Source organism: Ambystoma mexicanum, chromosome 2p (genome assembly GCF_040938575.1).
Source record: "Ambystoma mexicanum isolate Mex_15411 chromosome 2p, UKY_AmexF1_1, whole genome shotgun sequence".
In the NCBI taxonomy this organism is placed as follows: Eukaryota; Metazoa; Chordata; class Amphibia; order Caudata; family Ambystomatidae; genus Ambystoma; species Ambystoma mexicanum.
In genome coordinates, this window is record NC_090923.1 from 756,239,523 (window position 1) to 756,255,496 (window position 15,974).

The 15,974-nt window shown below is 44.3% G+C and overlaps 1 protein-coding gene across 1 annotated transcript in view; it reads left to right on the top strand.

Annotated features, from left to right (window-relative positions):
- Nucleotides 1-15,974, top strand: part of TGFB1 (transforming growth factor beta 1) — a 128,790-nt gene that overhangs the window by 79,873 nt on the left and 32,943 nt on the right. Inside the window, exon 3 of the mRNA XM_069644400.1 lies at nucleotides 7,268-7,391. Coding sequence (XP_069500501.1) covers nucleotides 7,268-7,391 — 124 coding nt within the window. The remainder of the gene's footprint in view (nucleotides 1-7,267; nucleotides 7,392-15,974) is intronic.

Below are 15,974 nucleotides of genomic sequence, written 5' to 3' on the forward strand. Positions count from 1 at the left end.
TCTTCAGATGATCTGCCTAAACAGGTGCTCCAGCTCTCTTTTAAAGCCAAGTAGGCCACAGTGATTGGTGTAGTCTAAGCCTACCTTAATGAACCAATCCTGGAGTCTCTACCAACATTCTTCTGTATGCGTGAGGTCATAACCAGAGGGCTTTGCAACAGAAATGGCAAAGTGGTGAAAACAGGAACAAGATGTGCCCCAGAACTAAAATGGTGGAAACCTTTTCTCTAGAGAAAGAGCTCTGGCTACACTCCCTTGTGATATTAAGTCCCAGTCCTGTCCTTTGTTGATGAAAGAGTCTCTCTTGTTAATGGTCCTCTCTATGTGGTCCCTGTTAAAGCAACAGGTCTCCCTTGAAGCTGCGGTGAGACTAGACTCTCTGGCTCCTGCAAACCACATTCCTGTACCTTATGAATGGGGTCCCCCTAGTGGGGTGGCCTACTGTAAACAACAATCCCAGACATGACAGCTCACTGTCATTGATACTGTGGGTGGGATCTGGCTTCAGGATGAACAGTTACATATGAAACGTTGTTGGGTTTCTTGTCTCCTTTCTTAACCTCTGCAGCCAAGCCCCATGTGTGCCTGTTTGAAGTGCCCTCTACTGGTATGTTAACTGGTATGTTAATTGCTGCCACCCGGAGCAGGGCCTAACAAAAGAATAGGGCAGATCCATTGAGCCTTTGTTAGTTAATCAAGCAGGCTATGGCTAGAGGAAGCTTGGTCCTCCCCCTTCATGGAGATGACATAGTGCACTCCTGTCTGTCACATTCTAACTAAATATGACACAGCAATCTGTTGGCGGTCTCCACCCAGAGTACACAGGTCTATGCGATTGTCGTGGAGGGAGCATAGGAAAATTGTGTGGCTTACCTGCACACATTTTCCAGAGGTTGGTCTACCATCATTCCATTGAATGAAACATACCAAAAAGCCTAGGCGAGCGCACGCTCGCCATGCAGATGGTCGAATTCCTCCCACTGGGAGTTGTTCAAAAGGCATAATATATGCTGTGTCCCAAATGATATGCTAAAAAACATGACTTTGCTTTGAAACATCTCTTTCTCTTCTCTCTCGTTCATGCATATGTATATGCTTCATGGTTACACACACTGCAATGTTAAGGTGAGTGATGTGAAAAATGAAATGAGCACCAACACCAGTGTACTATGTACTTAGTGATTCAAACACAACCCTTTTATCACAGACATATTTTTAAATGTGTCCACAAAATGCTCTTTGATTATATGCAAAGTAGCCAGGACCTCTCATTGATGCCGTTTGTCCCATTTATTCTTTCTGATTGGTGTATTTCAAAAGAGTACAGTAGGTGTGTATCAGACCATCTTAGAATGAAAGTCTCAAAATATATATCTTTATTGTAGATTTTAATTATGTGCTTTGTTCAGTAAGACACATGTTACATTCTTATTAGGAGTCCAATATATATTGGAAGTAATCAGGGACATCATTTGGGTGTTGGTAGGGGTCACAGTTGCTACTCCATCTGTCTCAGCTGTGACCCCCTACTGTCTCCCTTGCTATCCTAGGCCAAAGCCCCCCTCCTAGCCCCCTTTTTTTGTAAACTGGCTGCAGGCCTCCCTGGGGCACTTCTACCTTTTTTCCACCCACTCACTGCTGATGCTCTATATAACATGCTTAAATAAAATAATAAATATCCTTGTTAGTTACAGGTTAATATCCTTGCTGAACAGCTATTTAAAACTTTTTGGCAGTGTGATCTTTGCAAGACTATCAGATCTGGCTGAGCAGAACAATTGTTCTTGCATCATCTCAATTAGGCATTCAAAAGGGACACAAGTCCTCCTGCCAGGGTTTAAACCTATATCTTATTGCAGCTAGGTTATTATTTAGCAAGAAATTAGTGCTGTATGTCGCACATATGTTCTTAGCAATAGCTTTCAATCTCTATATAATGTGTGTATACCAATTGATATTTTCAGAGTAATCATGGATGTGCAAACAAATAATTCAGTGGTGGTGGGGCTGGGGACTTCTCCCATCATTATGGAACGTGGAGTTCCATAGGCATGCAAACCTGCACCTCTTATTTTCCAATATATTCACTTTTTACATGCATTTTATTGTGACCTAAATTTCTATATTGATGACAGTGCATTATTAGCAGGAACCTCATGCACTTTGCAGAAGCTTATCAATGCCAGGGACTTCATTTAGGGGTTGCCAGAGGTCGCAACTGGGACTTCTGAGGTCTCCTTTGCGACCTCTGGGGACTCCCCTGCGACCTCTAAAACAAAATGTAATTCTTTTTGTAATGTAATCTACAAAAAGAAGTTTGGTTCCTTAGAGGTGCCAAACACACATGGGTATCCTATCTAGTGGTTAAGTAATACTCTAATACTCAAAAAATACAAATTTTATTAGTCATACACAGTCAGTAAAAGAATGATCATAAAAATGATCATATCACATAAAACATTCAATCAACCTTAAAACAACACAAGTGAATCAACCTAAGTGGGTTCTAATCATCGATTCAATTTTGGGTCAATCCCGTGTAGTCTAATCACACTGAGATCCCTTAGCCTTAGATGTTGATGGCTATTGCGTATTTTGAATTTGTAGATTCCCAACTTGTACAAGTTTCTGTCCCATTAGCACAACAAAACTGTACTACTAAACCTCCGTCTTCTTGTAAAGACGATGTACCCTCTCTGGCTCGAGGGTTCAATATCCTGGAGTCTTCTCTAACCTTGATTGGTTATCGTAACAGCAAAAATTCCAATTACTATAGAAATTGATGCCCTGTTTCCTCTATCTTCTCTCCATATTGTTAGAAACATATGGTCAACGTGTCACTCCATCCAAACATGGTGTGTTTTACTTCTCCAAGAAGTTGTCTGTTCCTTGTCAAACAGTATACAGGAGGAAGTTTCCAAAGCACCCGGCCCGTAGGTTAAGTTGTATTTTTCAGAACTCAGGCATTCCCCAACTGGAGTTGTCCTCTACCTTCTAAGTGGTGAGTAGATCTAGAAATGGGCAGAAATTCGATCCGGGGTAGATAACAGACAGTGCTCCATGGAGTAAGAAGTTTGTGAATCCCCACCTGTGGCTTTGAGCCGTTTTGAGAATAGTGCATTTTTTTTGTAATGCAAGCTCCTGAGCTGTGGCTCTTTACGTCTTGGGTGGCTGGCTTTCTTGTTCAGGCCCCTTACAAAAGAAGACAAATAAGAACAGGAGTGCCACAAGTCTAGCACTTTCAGCACTGACCCTAAATAAGAAAGAATAGGAATACCAAATAATGTGTCTTTTTGGAATTCTATCCAAAAATTTCTAGGCTCATTAAATGTTTATTTCAGGCACACTTCAGGGGGTGAGTCACTGATTTAGTCTGTTCTTAAACACCTCACTCAGCCTTTCATCCTTCTGAGGTCGATAAATGAGTACCAATACAGGTTGGGTGATATTGGGTGTATATTTTTTCTATATAAAGCGCTTAAGCGTAAGTGCTATATAATAACACATCATTATCATTTGGTCATGCATGTCTACTTGCATACACAGTAATTTGATAATATGAGCCTACACACACTGATCTTAATGATATATATGGCGATCCATTCTTGTATGAAATGCATATCACATAGTGATATTGTAACAATTGTTTTCGTAGTGTAAAATGCTATGTGATGCGACTTCCTGTTTTGTCAACGGGTGAAATGTCATGTTCCATCGCTACCCGCGATATCTCTTTGGGGCGGGGTCAAATGACATCACTTTCTGTGATATCATCAGGAGGTCAAGGGTCGTGTGATGCCACTTCCGCTACCCCTGGCATTTTGGTGAAATGACGTCCCTGATCAACGCCTCTGTTGAACATATGAGAAACCTGGAAACGAACCACAGGTAAATCAGTTATAATGGTGCTTTCTACTGAGCACAGGCAGCCCCTTTGGAGTTTGCAGTAGCTTCATCCCTTAATGAGATCAACACACATTTGGACCAAAAGTAAAACTCATGATAAACACATGAGAGCGGACAGGTCTCTAAAATGCAACAAACGTTTTTGAGGATTTGAAACCTAGAGGTTATCTCAATTGGTCTGAGGTCTTTTCGGGGCATGAGTAATGATCCACCATGCATTACCACGGGTCAAGCATGCTCACCGTTATTATGTTAAGGGACGACCGGGTGAAAGCTTAGTAATGCATACAGAAGCCTAAAGATGCCCCTACTTGGCCAGCAAAAGCAGTGCATGGCATAAGAGCAGCAGTAGGGCACGATTGTGTAGCATAGCTAGCCATAGCCAATACATTTCAATGGGTTTTTTCCTTTGTAAAATAAAAACGTCATATTAGATTGTGTTTTTTCAGGAATGTGCTTGCCTGGGTAATGCATGGGTGAGTGGAATGTTGGTCGGTGCTGAGAGTGAGTGTTTTGAGCGTGTTAGTTGGGGAAGAGAGCTGGCTTGTTTGTGGATGGGCCAGTGGTTGTGTGAATTACATCTGAACTTAGATGTATACAGCAACGGAATAAATACACCTGTCACTTACCTTTGGGAATCCAGCGTGGATTACTTACCAGGTTACTTTAAATTTCTATTATTTACTAACATAGTCCAGTTGTGCTTCGTAGACAACTCCAACCCAACACTTTTTCAGTGAATACACACCCACTTTCTTGTGCATACCTTGTTAGTTATGCACAATATATAGAGTAACCTGCTTATATTTTAATCCTTGGTGTACATTCTTTATCCCGCCACATATTTGTACTACAAATCCCATAGGTCCTGAACAGCTCAGGCAATAGTGGGGGATCATGGAAGTCATAGTCCAAAATACTGAAACAGCCGCGATTTGCAATCAAGCTGGGCTTAGTATTTTTTCACACATGTTCGACATAATTTACACCCGAATATATTTTAATTTATGGATAATTGTCTTTGGAACGATGATTTCCTTGCTCTGAGAAGCATTGGCTGTTCTGCAGAATTTTTTTCTGTGGAAATTGTTTGTAAAACTGAAACTCTCTTGGCAAGCCTTATGTGTGAGAGGATAACAGCACTAGCTACACTCCCCTGGTAAACACCCTCTCACTTAGGTTGTGCATTGACGTCGGTGGAACCCTGTGGATCCGGGCTGTTGACTGGTTGTGCATAGCCTCCCTCACTGCTGCGCTTACCCGAGTGCACTGACTCAGGTTTCTCTGCATGGTGCACACTGGGTTGTGGGGAGAAGGCCGAAATGAGTGGTTGTATGGAAAGAAGGATACATTTCTCTGCTTAAGGGAAAGGGACTGTGTCGCTCTGGACTACTTTCTGCCTCCCTTTGGGTGGAGGAGGAAGGCTGCCGGTCTGGATACTACTATGCCTGTTGTATCCACATACATCACTGTGTGTTGAAGAGCAACACGCATGTATATGTAGCTTTCTCTGTATGAAAATTACCTTTCAGCAAGGCTACGTATAGGCCTTTGATGCTGTGCATGCAATCGCTTGCATTTTCTGATCCCGTGTCACTGGAGGGACATGGTCATATGTAGGGATTGGCCACTATGCATTGGACAACTGGAGATGTGGGAACAGAATTCAAAATCAATACTTGCCATCAGGTGGCAATGGTGACTGCTGGGAAACGAAGAGAGCGGGCAAGCTGAGCCCCGAGGAAGATAGACTGATATATTCATGGGTTTATGGAAGAGAAGGGGAACGGCCAGGGAACTTTCTTGGCAAGAGAGACAATAGCCCACCACAACTTATAACCAGAGGCGTAGACAGGGTAGGGCCTGAGCGGGCAAAATCTCTAAATGCCCACACAGCAGCGCTGTGTGGCCATATACAGATGTTAATGTTGCTGCAGTGGGCCCAACTGCATTAGCTTCAGGCCCCACTTGTAAGACAATCCGGGCTACACCTCTGCTTATAACAGCCCTGAATTGTAATGAAAATCAAAGGGAGCAGAGGTGCTTGGGCTTAAGTTTGAGGGTGCGGCGTTCTTAATAATAAGTGCATTAGGAGCCTATCAAACCTAACATCATTTACCCTCAGAATGAGTCAACAAAATTACTGCTAATTGCCGCCATGCTCCTTTGTTCTTGATCTCCAGTCTCACATCCTATGAAGGCACTCTCCCCTTTTGCCCTGGACCTCCATCCTTCTCCTGTCTCCTCGTTCAGTCTTCAGCCACTCCGATTCATTCTACTATGCCGTCCCTGTAACCTCGGCTTCCATCTTTGGTCTGGATAAGCTGCTTTCTTTGATTTTCATAAGGCGCCTTAGTACAGACCCTCAGAGGCAGCTCTTATTACTGACCTACTGCTGCCCAAGCACCAGGTGGTCCAGGACCTCGCCTATCTTCAGTTTCGTGGCCAGTGTTCTACCACTCCACAGGGGGAGCAGCTCCCCTCATATTCTAAGCCGGCCAGATTAGTCCATGAGCTGTCCTTGCGTTCCACGGGATACAAAGCAGGACATGTAAAATTGAGCCTGGGAAGGAGTTTCCCCTCATTGTCCTTCACCAATGCTTTTTAAAAAAATCATGTACATGAAATAAACTCGGGGAAGAACCCTACTCCTCACACAGAGTCTAATCATACGTTATGAGTAGTGAAACAATTTAAAAGATTCACTTTATTGTCTTTTATAATGCCTCTCTCAGTTATGTCTTCAACCAGCCTGGTTCCTTTCAGACAAATTGATCTGCAACTGCTCTGATACCCCTTCTCAGCCACCTTCAGCAGACACATCACGTCCCACCACGTGACACAGGGAGCACTGCTCGTGGGCTTCTGTGGTGAAAAAAGGCAGAGTCCACCAGGGGTGTTGCTAGGTCTGGAAAAGATCCGGGGCTATGCTAATTTTGGGACTGTCGGGAGTGGGGGCTAGCTAGCCTTTTTGGTTGTATCACCGGAGCTTCTATCCGGGGCTACAACCAAAAGACCTGGGGAAATGTTTGGCAAAAAATAACTGGGGATGAAAGAACATAGAACCATTTTGAACAATGATCCCGGGCAGCAACAGATGTACTCCCTTAGCTGGGTATTACTCGGCAACAAGCAGACAATGCTCAGGGGCAACGTGTTCGCCTTAGAAGCAAGATGCCACGGAGCAACACAGGTTCGATCCACGGGGCCTCGTTTAGAAACCTCTGAGTATTAAGCGCGTTATAAATAACCTATCATATATCATATCATAAAATATCATGTTTTCTATGTTTACTATCATTGTGTGTCAGTAATATGCAAGACATATCTTAATAACGCTGTTTTCCCTTCTTTTCCACAGTGTGAAGGAGGGGACAGGCCACCGCGGTTCCTGGGCAGCAAGTTTGTGAGGGCGGATATGTCACATGACGTGTGGCTCTCCTTCGACGTGACAGAGACAGTGAAGCAGTGGCTGTCCAGAAAAGGTGAGGCATAGACCCTGTTATTCCTCCTTGCCACGTCATCCTCAATCCTGAGACAAAGCAGGTTTTTCTGTAAGAGACAAGGGGCGCTGCTGTGCTGCAATGTGATGGAGGGAGTGCTTCTATTCTATGAATGAATGACCAGCAACCCTCAAGGATGAGCACTACAGGACCGATCTGAGGTCATCCACACCCCGCCAGGCAGCTCTGACCATGCCCAGCTAAGCCCAGTGTCCCTGCACTCTTGGACATCACCATAGGGCTTTGCCGTGGGCAGAATCCGCCTTGCCACCTACAAACATGCAGGTGATGGGGATTGTGTGCCTCTCCAAGACATCCCATGTATTCTGCTTCTCTGCTGAACCTAACTAGGACATTTAAATTGCATTGATGCAAACCTTTTTTTAAAACTCAGCCCGTTAAGAACAAGGCAGCTACTTAGCTCTCCTCAACTTTCCAATATCAGCCGCGCTATTCCAAAAGGCCGACCTCTTGCAAAAAGACATAAAGGAGGTGTCTCCCCATTAGAATAGCAGAACCATTGGCTCACACCATTAAGATATCATGAAGTGACATCACACCATTGAACGCAATCAAGTCTTGGTAATTGGCACCAAAGAACCTCTCCCCATAGTCGTCAAAAGAAGTAACTTCACACAAGCTGAGAAGATTTCAGGAAGATAGATTATAAAAGTAAACAAACACATATGCCAAAGAGTAACACTAGTTACAGTTCAAGTCTTTATTTCTCTGCTCCCCGAGGCTCCTTTGATAGATTTCATAAGTTTTACCCCCATCATCATCATCATCATCAGTATCTCCTGCAGTGGATACAAATACCTATATATCTCCCCGTGGCTCCAAGTGTCGCTATCAGTCGTCCTCACCGGATGTCCGTGATTTCACCGAATCCACTTCACCTAAAGGTGAAATCTTCCAATTTATTTCTTCACATTTTTTGTATTATGCGGTGGGAGAACCCCCACCCATCCACTTCCCCCTACCTTATCCTATCCACTTACCCCACCCTATCTATGTTTTAAAATGTACCCACTTACCTAAACAATTCAAAGAGAAAAAAATTGAAGATTTCTAATTAGGTTCAAAGGGTTTGGTGAGATCTACGGTATCAATCCTCACCTCCTTGTGGATCTATATCTCCCAATCTGCCCTCTATCAACAACCCCACAAACACCCTGATGGCCACGTCCATGTCTCAGCCTCCACCAAATATCACCCCATGTCTGCTCATCAATGCCAGTACTTCTTCCTGGGCCTGCCCATGCCTCTACCAATATCCCCCACCTGTGTACCTCTTTCATTCTGTGTAGTATTCAGTCTCATGGGCAACACTCACGGACAAATGAGTCCGAATGCCCCAGGATTGAGTAGAGCTGTAATGCAGAAGAGGGAAGCCCAGCGTATCACGTCTGGTTGGGTAGCCATAGTAACACATTGTAACATAACAAACTCAGCCATTTTGAAAATTTATGTTGATGGTTTTGGCATTGTGGAACTCGGGTTACTAAAGGAACATGCATTGGCAAAGCCAACCATTTTTGCTTTTGTGTAGGCATGAGATAGGCATTTGCCAGGCACTGCCATAAGGGTACTACTTGGCCATAAGATAGCAACAGCTTGAACATGTTCTGATTACATGGGCATATTGAAGCAGTGCCTGGAAAATGCCTATCTAATACATTTGCACAAGCCAAAACTGTTCACTTTGTTAATGCATGTTTTTAACAGGGCTTCCGTTCAACGCACAGATGTAAATGCTATGTTATGTTATGTTGAATTATTCTGTGCACCTCTACCATTTGCAGGGTCTCCCGGCGCTCAGGTGGCTCTGTAAGAAAGTGGGTGGTTGGTAGGTTAGTGAGAGAAGAGGGAGTGGATAGAGGTTGTGCTCTTCTGTTGGTGTTTGCACTTGGGTTATTATATTCGGAGTGGCAACATCCAGTGTTTGGGTTGTTTGTTGTTTTCAACAATTAGTTATTGTGGCGGATGTGTGGCTTGTGGGTTTGTGTGTATTAAAGCTAGTCCATGTGGGCGTGCGTGTTGAGTGGGAGGTATGCAGGAGAGGAGCAGGGATGGTTAGTAGTCCTTAAGTTCAATACAGTGTGGCTACTCAAAAAAAATCTAGATTCAATTCAGTGGCTACCCTCAAAATTCAGCTAAAACCATTGCACACTAAAGGCACACTTGATTAAGACATTATTATTACACGTTTAGCACATTTGCTGCTATAAACACGCCATTCATTCTCAGCCTCAGCAGAGTGCCTAGAAATAACACTGGCATGTCACAGTTTGAAGTAACTGCTTGTATAGCCAATTTAGAGAGATCCCAAGATTATCATTTTGGGCGTGGAGGGGCAGGTAGTGTGTGGGAAAGGAGATAGGTTTTAGCATGGCTACAGGCAATGGGCGAATAAATAACCAAACAAGACACACACACTGTGTGTCCCTCCTCACATTATATCTCCCGCTACTGAAATGTTCATAGGTGACACTTAAGCACCACGTAATAAACACAATGGGCCTCATTACGACTCAGGCGGTAAGGGTTCTACGGCGGCGTAAACAGCGCCGACCCTTACCGCCTGAGTACGAGGTCCCTTAGCGCCATGGCGGATTTAACACCTGCTTTTAGCAGGTGTTAAAATCCATGGCGCTAAGGGACCATGGAGTTAATTACGCCACCGTAATTTACGGTGGAGTAATTAACGCCTTCCCCAATCCCATTATGCCCTATGGGGCAAAAATGGGAATGGGGAAGGGTAAATGGGGATTGGGGACTTACCGCCCGCCAACCTCGGAATGGGGCGGTAAGTCTGCCAACCACCATGGCGTAAACATAGTTTACGCCATGGTGGTAAAGTCACGGCCCAGGCGGTAACTTACCGCCTGGGTCGTAATGAGGCGCAATTAGTAATGAGTCATACCACTGACATGACTTAGTAACCATGGTTTCCAGGAACATCATTCTCATACTATGGACTTCCACAGACCCCTACTGGCTTCCTCGTTCAAGAGTCCCTTTTCCCACTGTCACAAAGGTCCATATGCTCACATGGCATTCAGTTGTTCACAATCCTCTACTACAAACATGTGAATTACAGACATTTGGCCTTCAATCTTACAGCCGCCAAACTCTGGAGAAGACTGGCTCCCACACTCTGGCAAAGGCCAGACAGACTCCACTTCTTCAACCTGCTCAACATGACCTACTTCCATCAGCTTCTTAGTGCCCCCCCCCACCAACTGTCCATCTTAATACAAAACCAATGCTTCAGTAACTGCTTCTCACTAACAACCCCTTGCTGCTACTAAACGATGCACTGCGGGAGTTCTCCTCCTGCACAAACCATTGTCAAAAGCTCACGCCCTGCTGTATTATCCTCCCTCCTCCCTCCACCAGGTAATCCCTAAACTCCTACATTCTTCCATGCAAGTCATTGGGCCTCATTACAAGTTTGGCGGTAGCCTTGCCGGTAAAACCGGCAGGCTGCCGCCAAACTTGCAGTTTTTTCCTGCACCCGCAAATGGGCTGTTACCGGGTCATTACGGCCCTGCCAGACCCAGTAATTGCCCGTTTGCGGGCACCAGAAAAAAGATGCTCCCCGTTCCCATTCGGTCCCATAGGAGGTTATAAACGGTGCCGGTGCATCTGACATGCTGTGATCGCGGGTGCCTTTCTGCCCGCCAGGTAGAACCTGGCGGGCAGAAAGGCACTCAATAGCACAACTCGTAGTTTGCCGGTCTGGGAACTACGGTACCAGCATGCTTACCGGTACCGTAGTTCTCGGACTGGCAAACTGATAATGAGGCCCATTTTGTCATTTCATTAACCCTTGTACATTCAGAACCCGTCCTTTCGGGTACCCAACCAGGGGTGCAGGGCGTCCTGTGCAAAACCCATATTAAAGAAATGGGAAGTTAAACAATAGACACTAACGCCCGTCAGCAATGTCATGACTGGTGCCTCTAATTCAATTCGACGTTCTGCCCTTTGAGCAAATTATGATCTCATGCAAATGCTTAACTGTAACTACAACTACAACCTGACTAAATGTATTGTATCAAAGAAGTACTAATTGTAACTAAGTGTGTGTAACCATGTTCTTAAAGCTACAGCCCCTAGATGCCTATGGGTTATGTGCGCTTTATAAATGGACAAATAAATAAATAAATATTTTATTGGATCGCAATTTTATTTCTTCTTTGTGTATGTTTATAGTACGTTCAGTATGTTTATAATAAATACAAAGGGTATATCACAATACCCCTTGCAGGTCAAGACCTACTCTTTATTTTGATATTGTTTTCTGGATGAAATAGGAAATAATATGTGTAGGCGGTATTCAAGTGATGTAGAAACTTCTTGTAGTTTAAAAGAAATGAGCAACCTCTATTCTGTCTTGAGTAAAAGCAATCCCCGCTGCCATTCCCATGATTGAGAAGACAGAGCGACTGGCTGCCCATGAGCTTTGCACTGCTCACAAAGCCTTTCGCCAGGCATCTATCTACGTCTTTACAATGGAGGTGGCTTGTATTCTTTACTAAGCAGAGATGAATTTTGAGCTTTTTAAACTATATTTTGCAAATTCATTTTAAGACAGCGTCTGCTGCATGGAGAGAAAGAAGTTATAGCTTCAGTGGCCAAGGTTGTGGAGATTGCCAGGTCTGGAAGAGTTGCCATTAGTTGGTTAGAGGGCGAGGAAGAGATGCAGGGCCCGATTCTCATGAAGGTGCAGTGAGCATGCTTCACACCGCCTTTGCCTGACTCCTAGGCACTGCGCATATTCTGAAGTGGTCCTGGGCGTCAGCGCGGAGCAGGGCCGTGAACTACCTGCAATCTGCCTGTTCTCTGAATTCATGGGCAGATTGCAAGTCTCAGCAGCATTTTTGTTAAATTGCATGATAATCGCAATTTAACTAAAGTGCTGCCGAAAACACCTCCTAGCACCCATAGGAATGCTTGATGGCACCAGGAACGTCTTTAATATCTAAGACTATAAACCATGTCCCGTGGATTAAACGCACCAAAATACAAGTGCTACATAAGAGCATTTTTTTCATTTGGAATTGATGCAATGTATAGAAACATGTTTTTTTCGTGAGTACAAGGTATAAAAGAAATATGCATTAAACAACTGAAACTGCAATCCACTCCAACAGAAGGATAACACTGGTTCTTACCAGGTGTGACAAGTTCATCCTGTCATGTATTATTCTTCACATTCTCTTAAATGCAGGACTTCAAGTACCAGAATGCAGAGAAAAAAAGGCAGGTCTGGTTAAACCACACCCGGCTCAGGTGATACAATTCAGGTCCTTTATCTTAGTTCTCAAAGGAACATTTAGGAACATTCTGATAGTAATCTATTCAGGAGGTGCTGTGAGGAACGACGATGAGGGCGTCCTCACTTCTTTCGCCCCATCATCCTCTGCGGAGGTGGCCAGGGGAGGGCCATCGCTCTTGGATCCCAACCCTGGGGGTGGAGATGTGAGGGAGGATCACCTGGGTAGTGGAGACTTGGGGAATCATAGGGGGATGCCCTTGGGTGAGACGCAGTATCCCCCATTTCCCATTCCATGATGAACCCTTGGTCCCTTCTGCATTTGTAGGATATTGCTACCATTTTCCCTCTGCCTGGAAAAACACTAAAAGGCGTAATAAATGCAGGAACACTAGGAGGAGGGCGAAGAAGAGGAGGTCCGCAGGCGAGACAGAGTATCCCCTTTTCCTTAAAAGAACCAACCTTACCCTCCCATGACTTTTGTGAGCTGTTGCAAACCATCTCCCCTCCTTTCCCCTCAGTCACCCCACTGTAGTACTGGGACAAGGAAGAGGCAACTAGGAGTAGTGAACACTAATAAGCCATTTCACCACTCTAGTCCTGAGCCAAGGAAGAAGCCTGTAGATTATTGTAAAGGTCAGGCATGTCCCAAGTGCTCCACCAATTACGACCAGGCAATTAAAATTATGAACTCAGACCTGCAACCGGTCAAGTGGTTGCAGGTGTATAAAAGAATCCAGCAGAAAAGGGAGAAGCAGGAGAGAGCCGAGGCTGATTGTTGCGGTCTTGGTGTGAGAGACTTGGATAACGTAAGGCATCCATGGTGGGTCCTGCAGGAGAGCCAGGAAGCCGCCGATAATTCAAAGAAGATGTGGAGCCAAGGGCCGGGCAGGCTGCGAGGAGGCCACAGGTGTGGAAGCCACACTGGTCAGAGGTCCGCAACCAGAGCTGCAGAAACAAAAGAAAGGAGCAGAGTTACTGATAGCGTCCGCAGGGAGAAAGTGGAGCTGCGGCGATATACGAAGAGAAGGTGAAGTGCAAGTGGGGCTTGCGGTCAATCGAAAGCGTGTCGGCAGAGCAGAAGCTGAAAGCAAAGCCAGGGACCGATGAGTGAGAAGGGAAGATCACTCAAACTGGGGCACTCCAGGTGGCTGTGTGGAAGCCAAAATAGACGCATAATAAATGAAAAAGCATGCACAAGATGAAATTAACCCAAAGCAATGGGTTGAGGGAAATATAAGGACAATATAGAATGCAAGAAGGAGATGAAAAGATCACATTATTGAATAGCAAACTAATGGAGGCTTTTGGCAAAGTTATGACTTGATAGTAAGTCTGTATGAGATTCAAGTACTGCCTATTGAAAGCAAAGCACAGGCCATATGAAATGCAATAGAAAAGCCAATATGAAAGATTGCTATAAAGTATAAAAACACCAGAAACACCCCAAAGTGAACTATATATCATAACACATTGTGGCAAAGCCCAGACTGGCAAAGGAAAGAATACATTGTGGAAAAGCCAACTGGCTGACCAGGAAAAGCAAGTGAGTGTGAACCATCACACAGGTACAAATACAGAAGAAGCTCTATGTGCCAAGGGGCCCAGTGTTCCTGGTTGCGCGACCTGTGATGGGTGCACCATGTGGTGCGACAACTGCGTCTAGACCGGGGAAACCACAACTCTGAAAGCCAAAGAGGTTACCGAAGTGAAACAGGAGATAGAAATCTGATTGAACTGTTAAGAAACTAGAAGGAGTATAAAGCTGGTTTGGAGTTGTTTTTGAACATTGAAAAATTGAGAAGAAATACAAGTTGACAAACTGAACTTGGGAAAGGGAATACTGAGGCTGTGTGGAATTGTTTTGAACTTGGGGAAGGATACGGCAGACTCTAGTCTCTTCTTAAGCAACAACAAATACAGAGGTTTTTGCCATTTTCAAGCAAGGCGCATGGTGTCGTCTCTAATTGTGTTGTGATATATAAACTTACCACTACAATCCGCGGTTGTCGTTTCTTCACAATATCGACATTGAAATGAGTGGCCTGCCACCAAACGAGGTAGTGTATATTTCCGCCAATTTCAGACTGTCGCTATTGTTGACGAGTGCCACCAGAATCACCATGCAAACAAACTTTGAAAATCGGGCCCTCAATTTCAAAGAGTTGAGTTTGAGGTAGCGTTGAGGCATCCGATTTTGGCGTTTCCTTGTGAGATGTGGTAAGTAATCTTCCAGAGTGAACTGTAATTGGATCTGTGCATCATCTCCATACTGGTGGAACAGTCCACTAGCCCGCTCACCAGGGGCTCCAACTATATGTTAAATGACACTAGGGATGAGGATCGATACTTGTGGGATGCCAAAAGATGTCAGACTAGTTAACAACGTACTGTTTGATTGTCACCATTTATGCACGTTTGTTGTGGAAAAAGAGGAACCATTTTAATGCATTTCCATATTAGCTCTCTCCCCCCAGAGTCATAGTAACAGAATCACACGACCACCCTGGTCCTGCTCCCATCTATGCTATGGGCCAGGGAAGCTGCTTTAAGCTGCAACTAAGAATAAGCATAGGTCTGCTAAGAATAAGGAAAGGCCAGCTGCTTGCAACTAACCATAAGGAGAGGCCAGATGTGTACAAGGCCATTGTTGCCTAGGACATTGCAGGAAAGTAAAACTGTAGACGAAAGTGGAGGGTGTTCCTTGAGGGGGAATGGCAAAGCCTAGAAGTTCTGCATTTGGGATGTGCACCAGTAGACATCCCTGTGAGACTGGTTTGCTGGTATACCGTTACACCTGTTAACTCTCTGAAGATGGTTAGCATATGTTTGAGATGGTGATCCAATTAATGTCAGTAGCCGTGTAACGTTTTTTGAGTGGGTGGTGGTTTACTGGGAGGTGTACCCCCACTGTAATCCCGCAATCTTGTAGGGCATGTGACGGCTATTTGAAAAGCGGGCCCGGCTCTCCAAACAAAAAGAATTTGAGAGCAACGTCTGTTTGTTCCTCTCCTCCGTGATATCATGTGAAACGGGTGGGATTTTGAGAACAATAATAAGAACTTTGTAGGAACTTAAATGACACCCACATGCTTATACAAATACAAACAAATCAATAAATTCAAATACAAATTATTGAATTCTTATACAATCTTAGAAGTTTAAAGCAGGCTTTACGTAACTTGGTACATAGTAAAAATAGCTCTACAAAAATGGAAAAAATAAACAAAAACATAACAATTAGATTGTATTTAAAATAAGGTAAAAATGAAGAAAGCCAA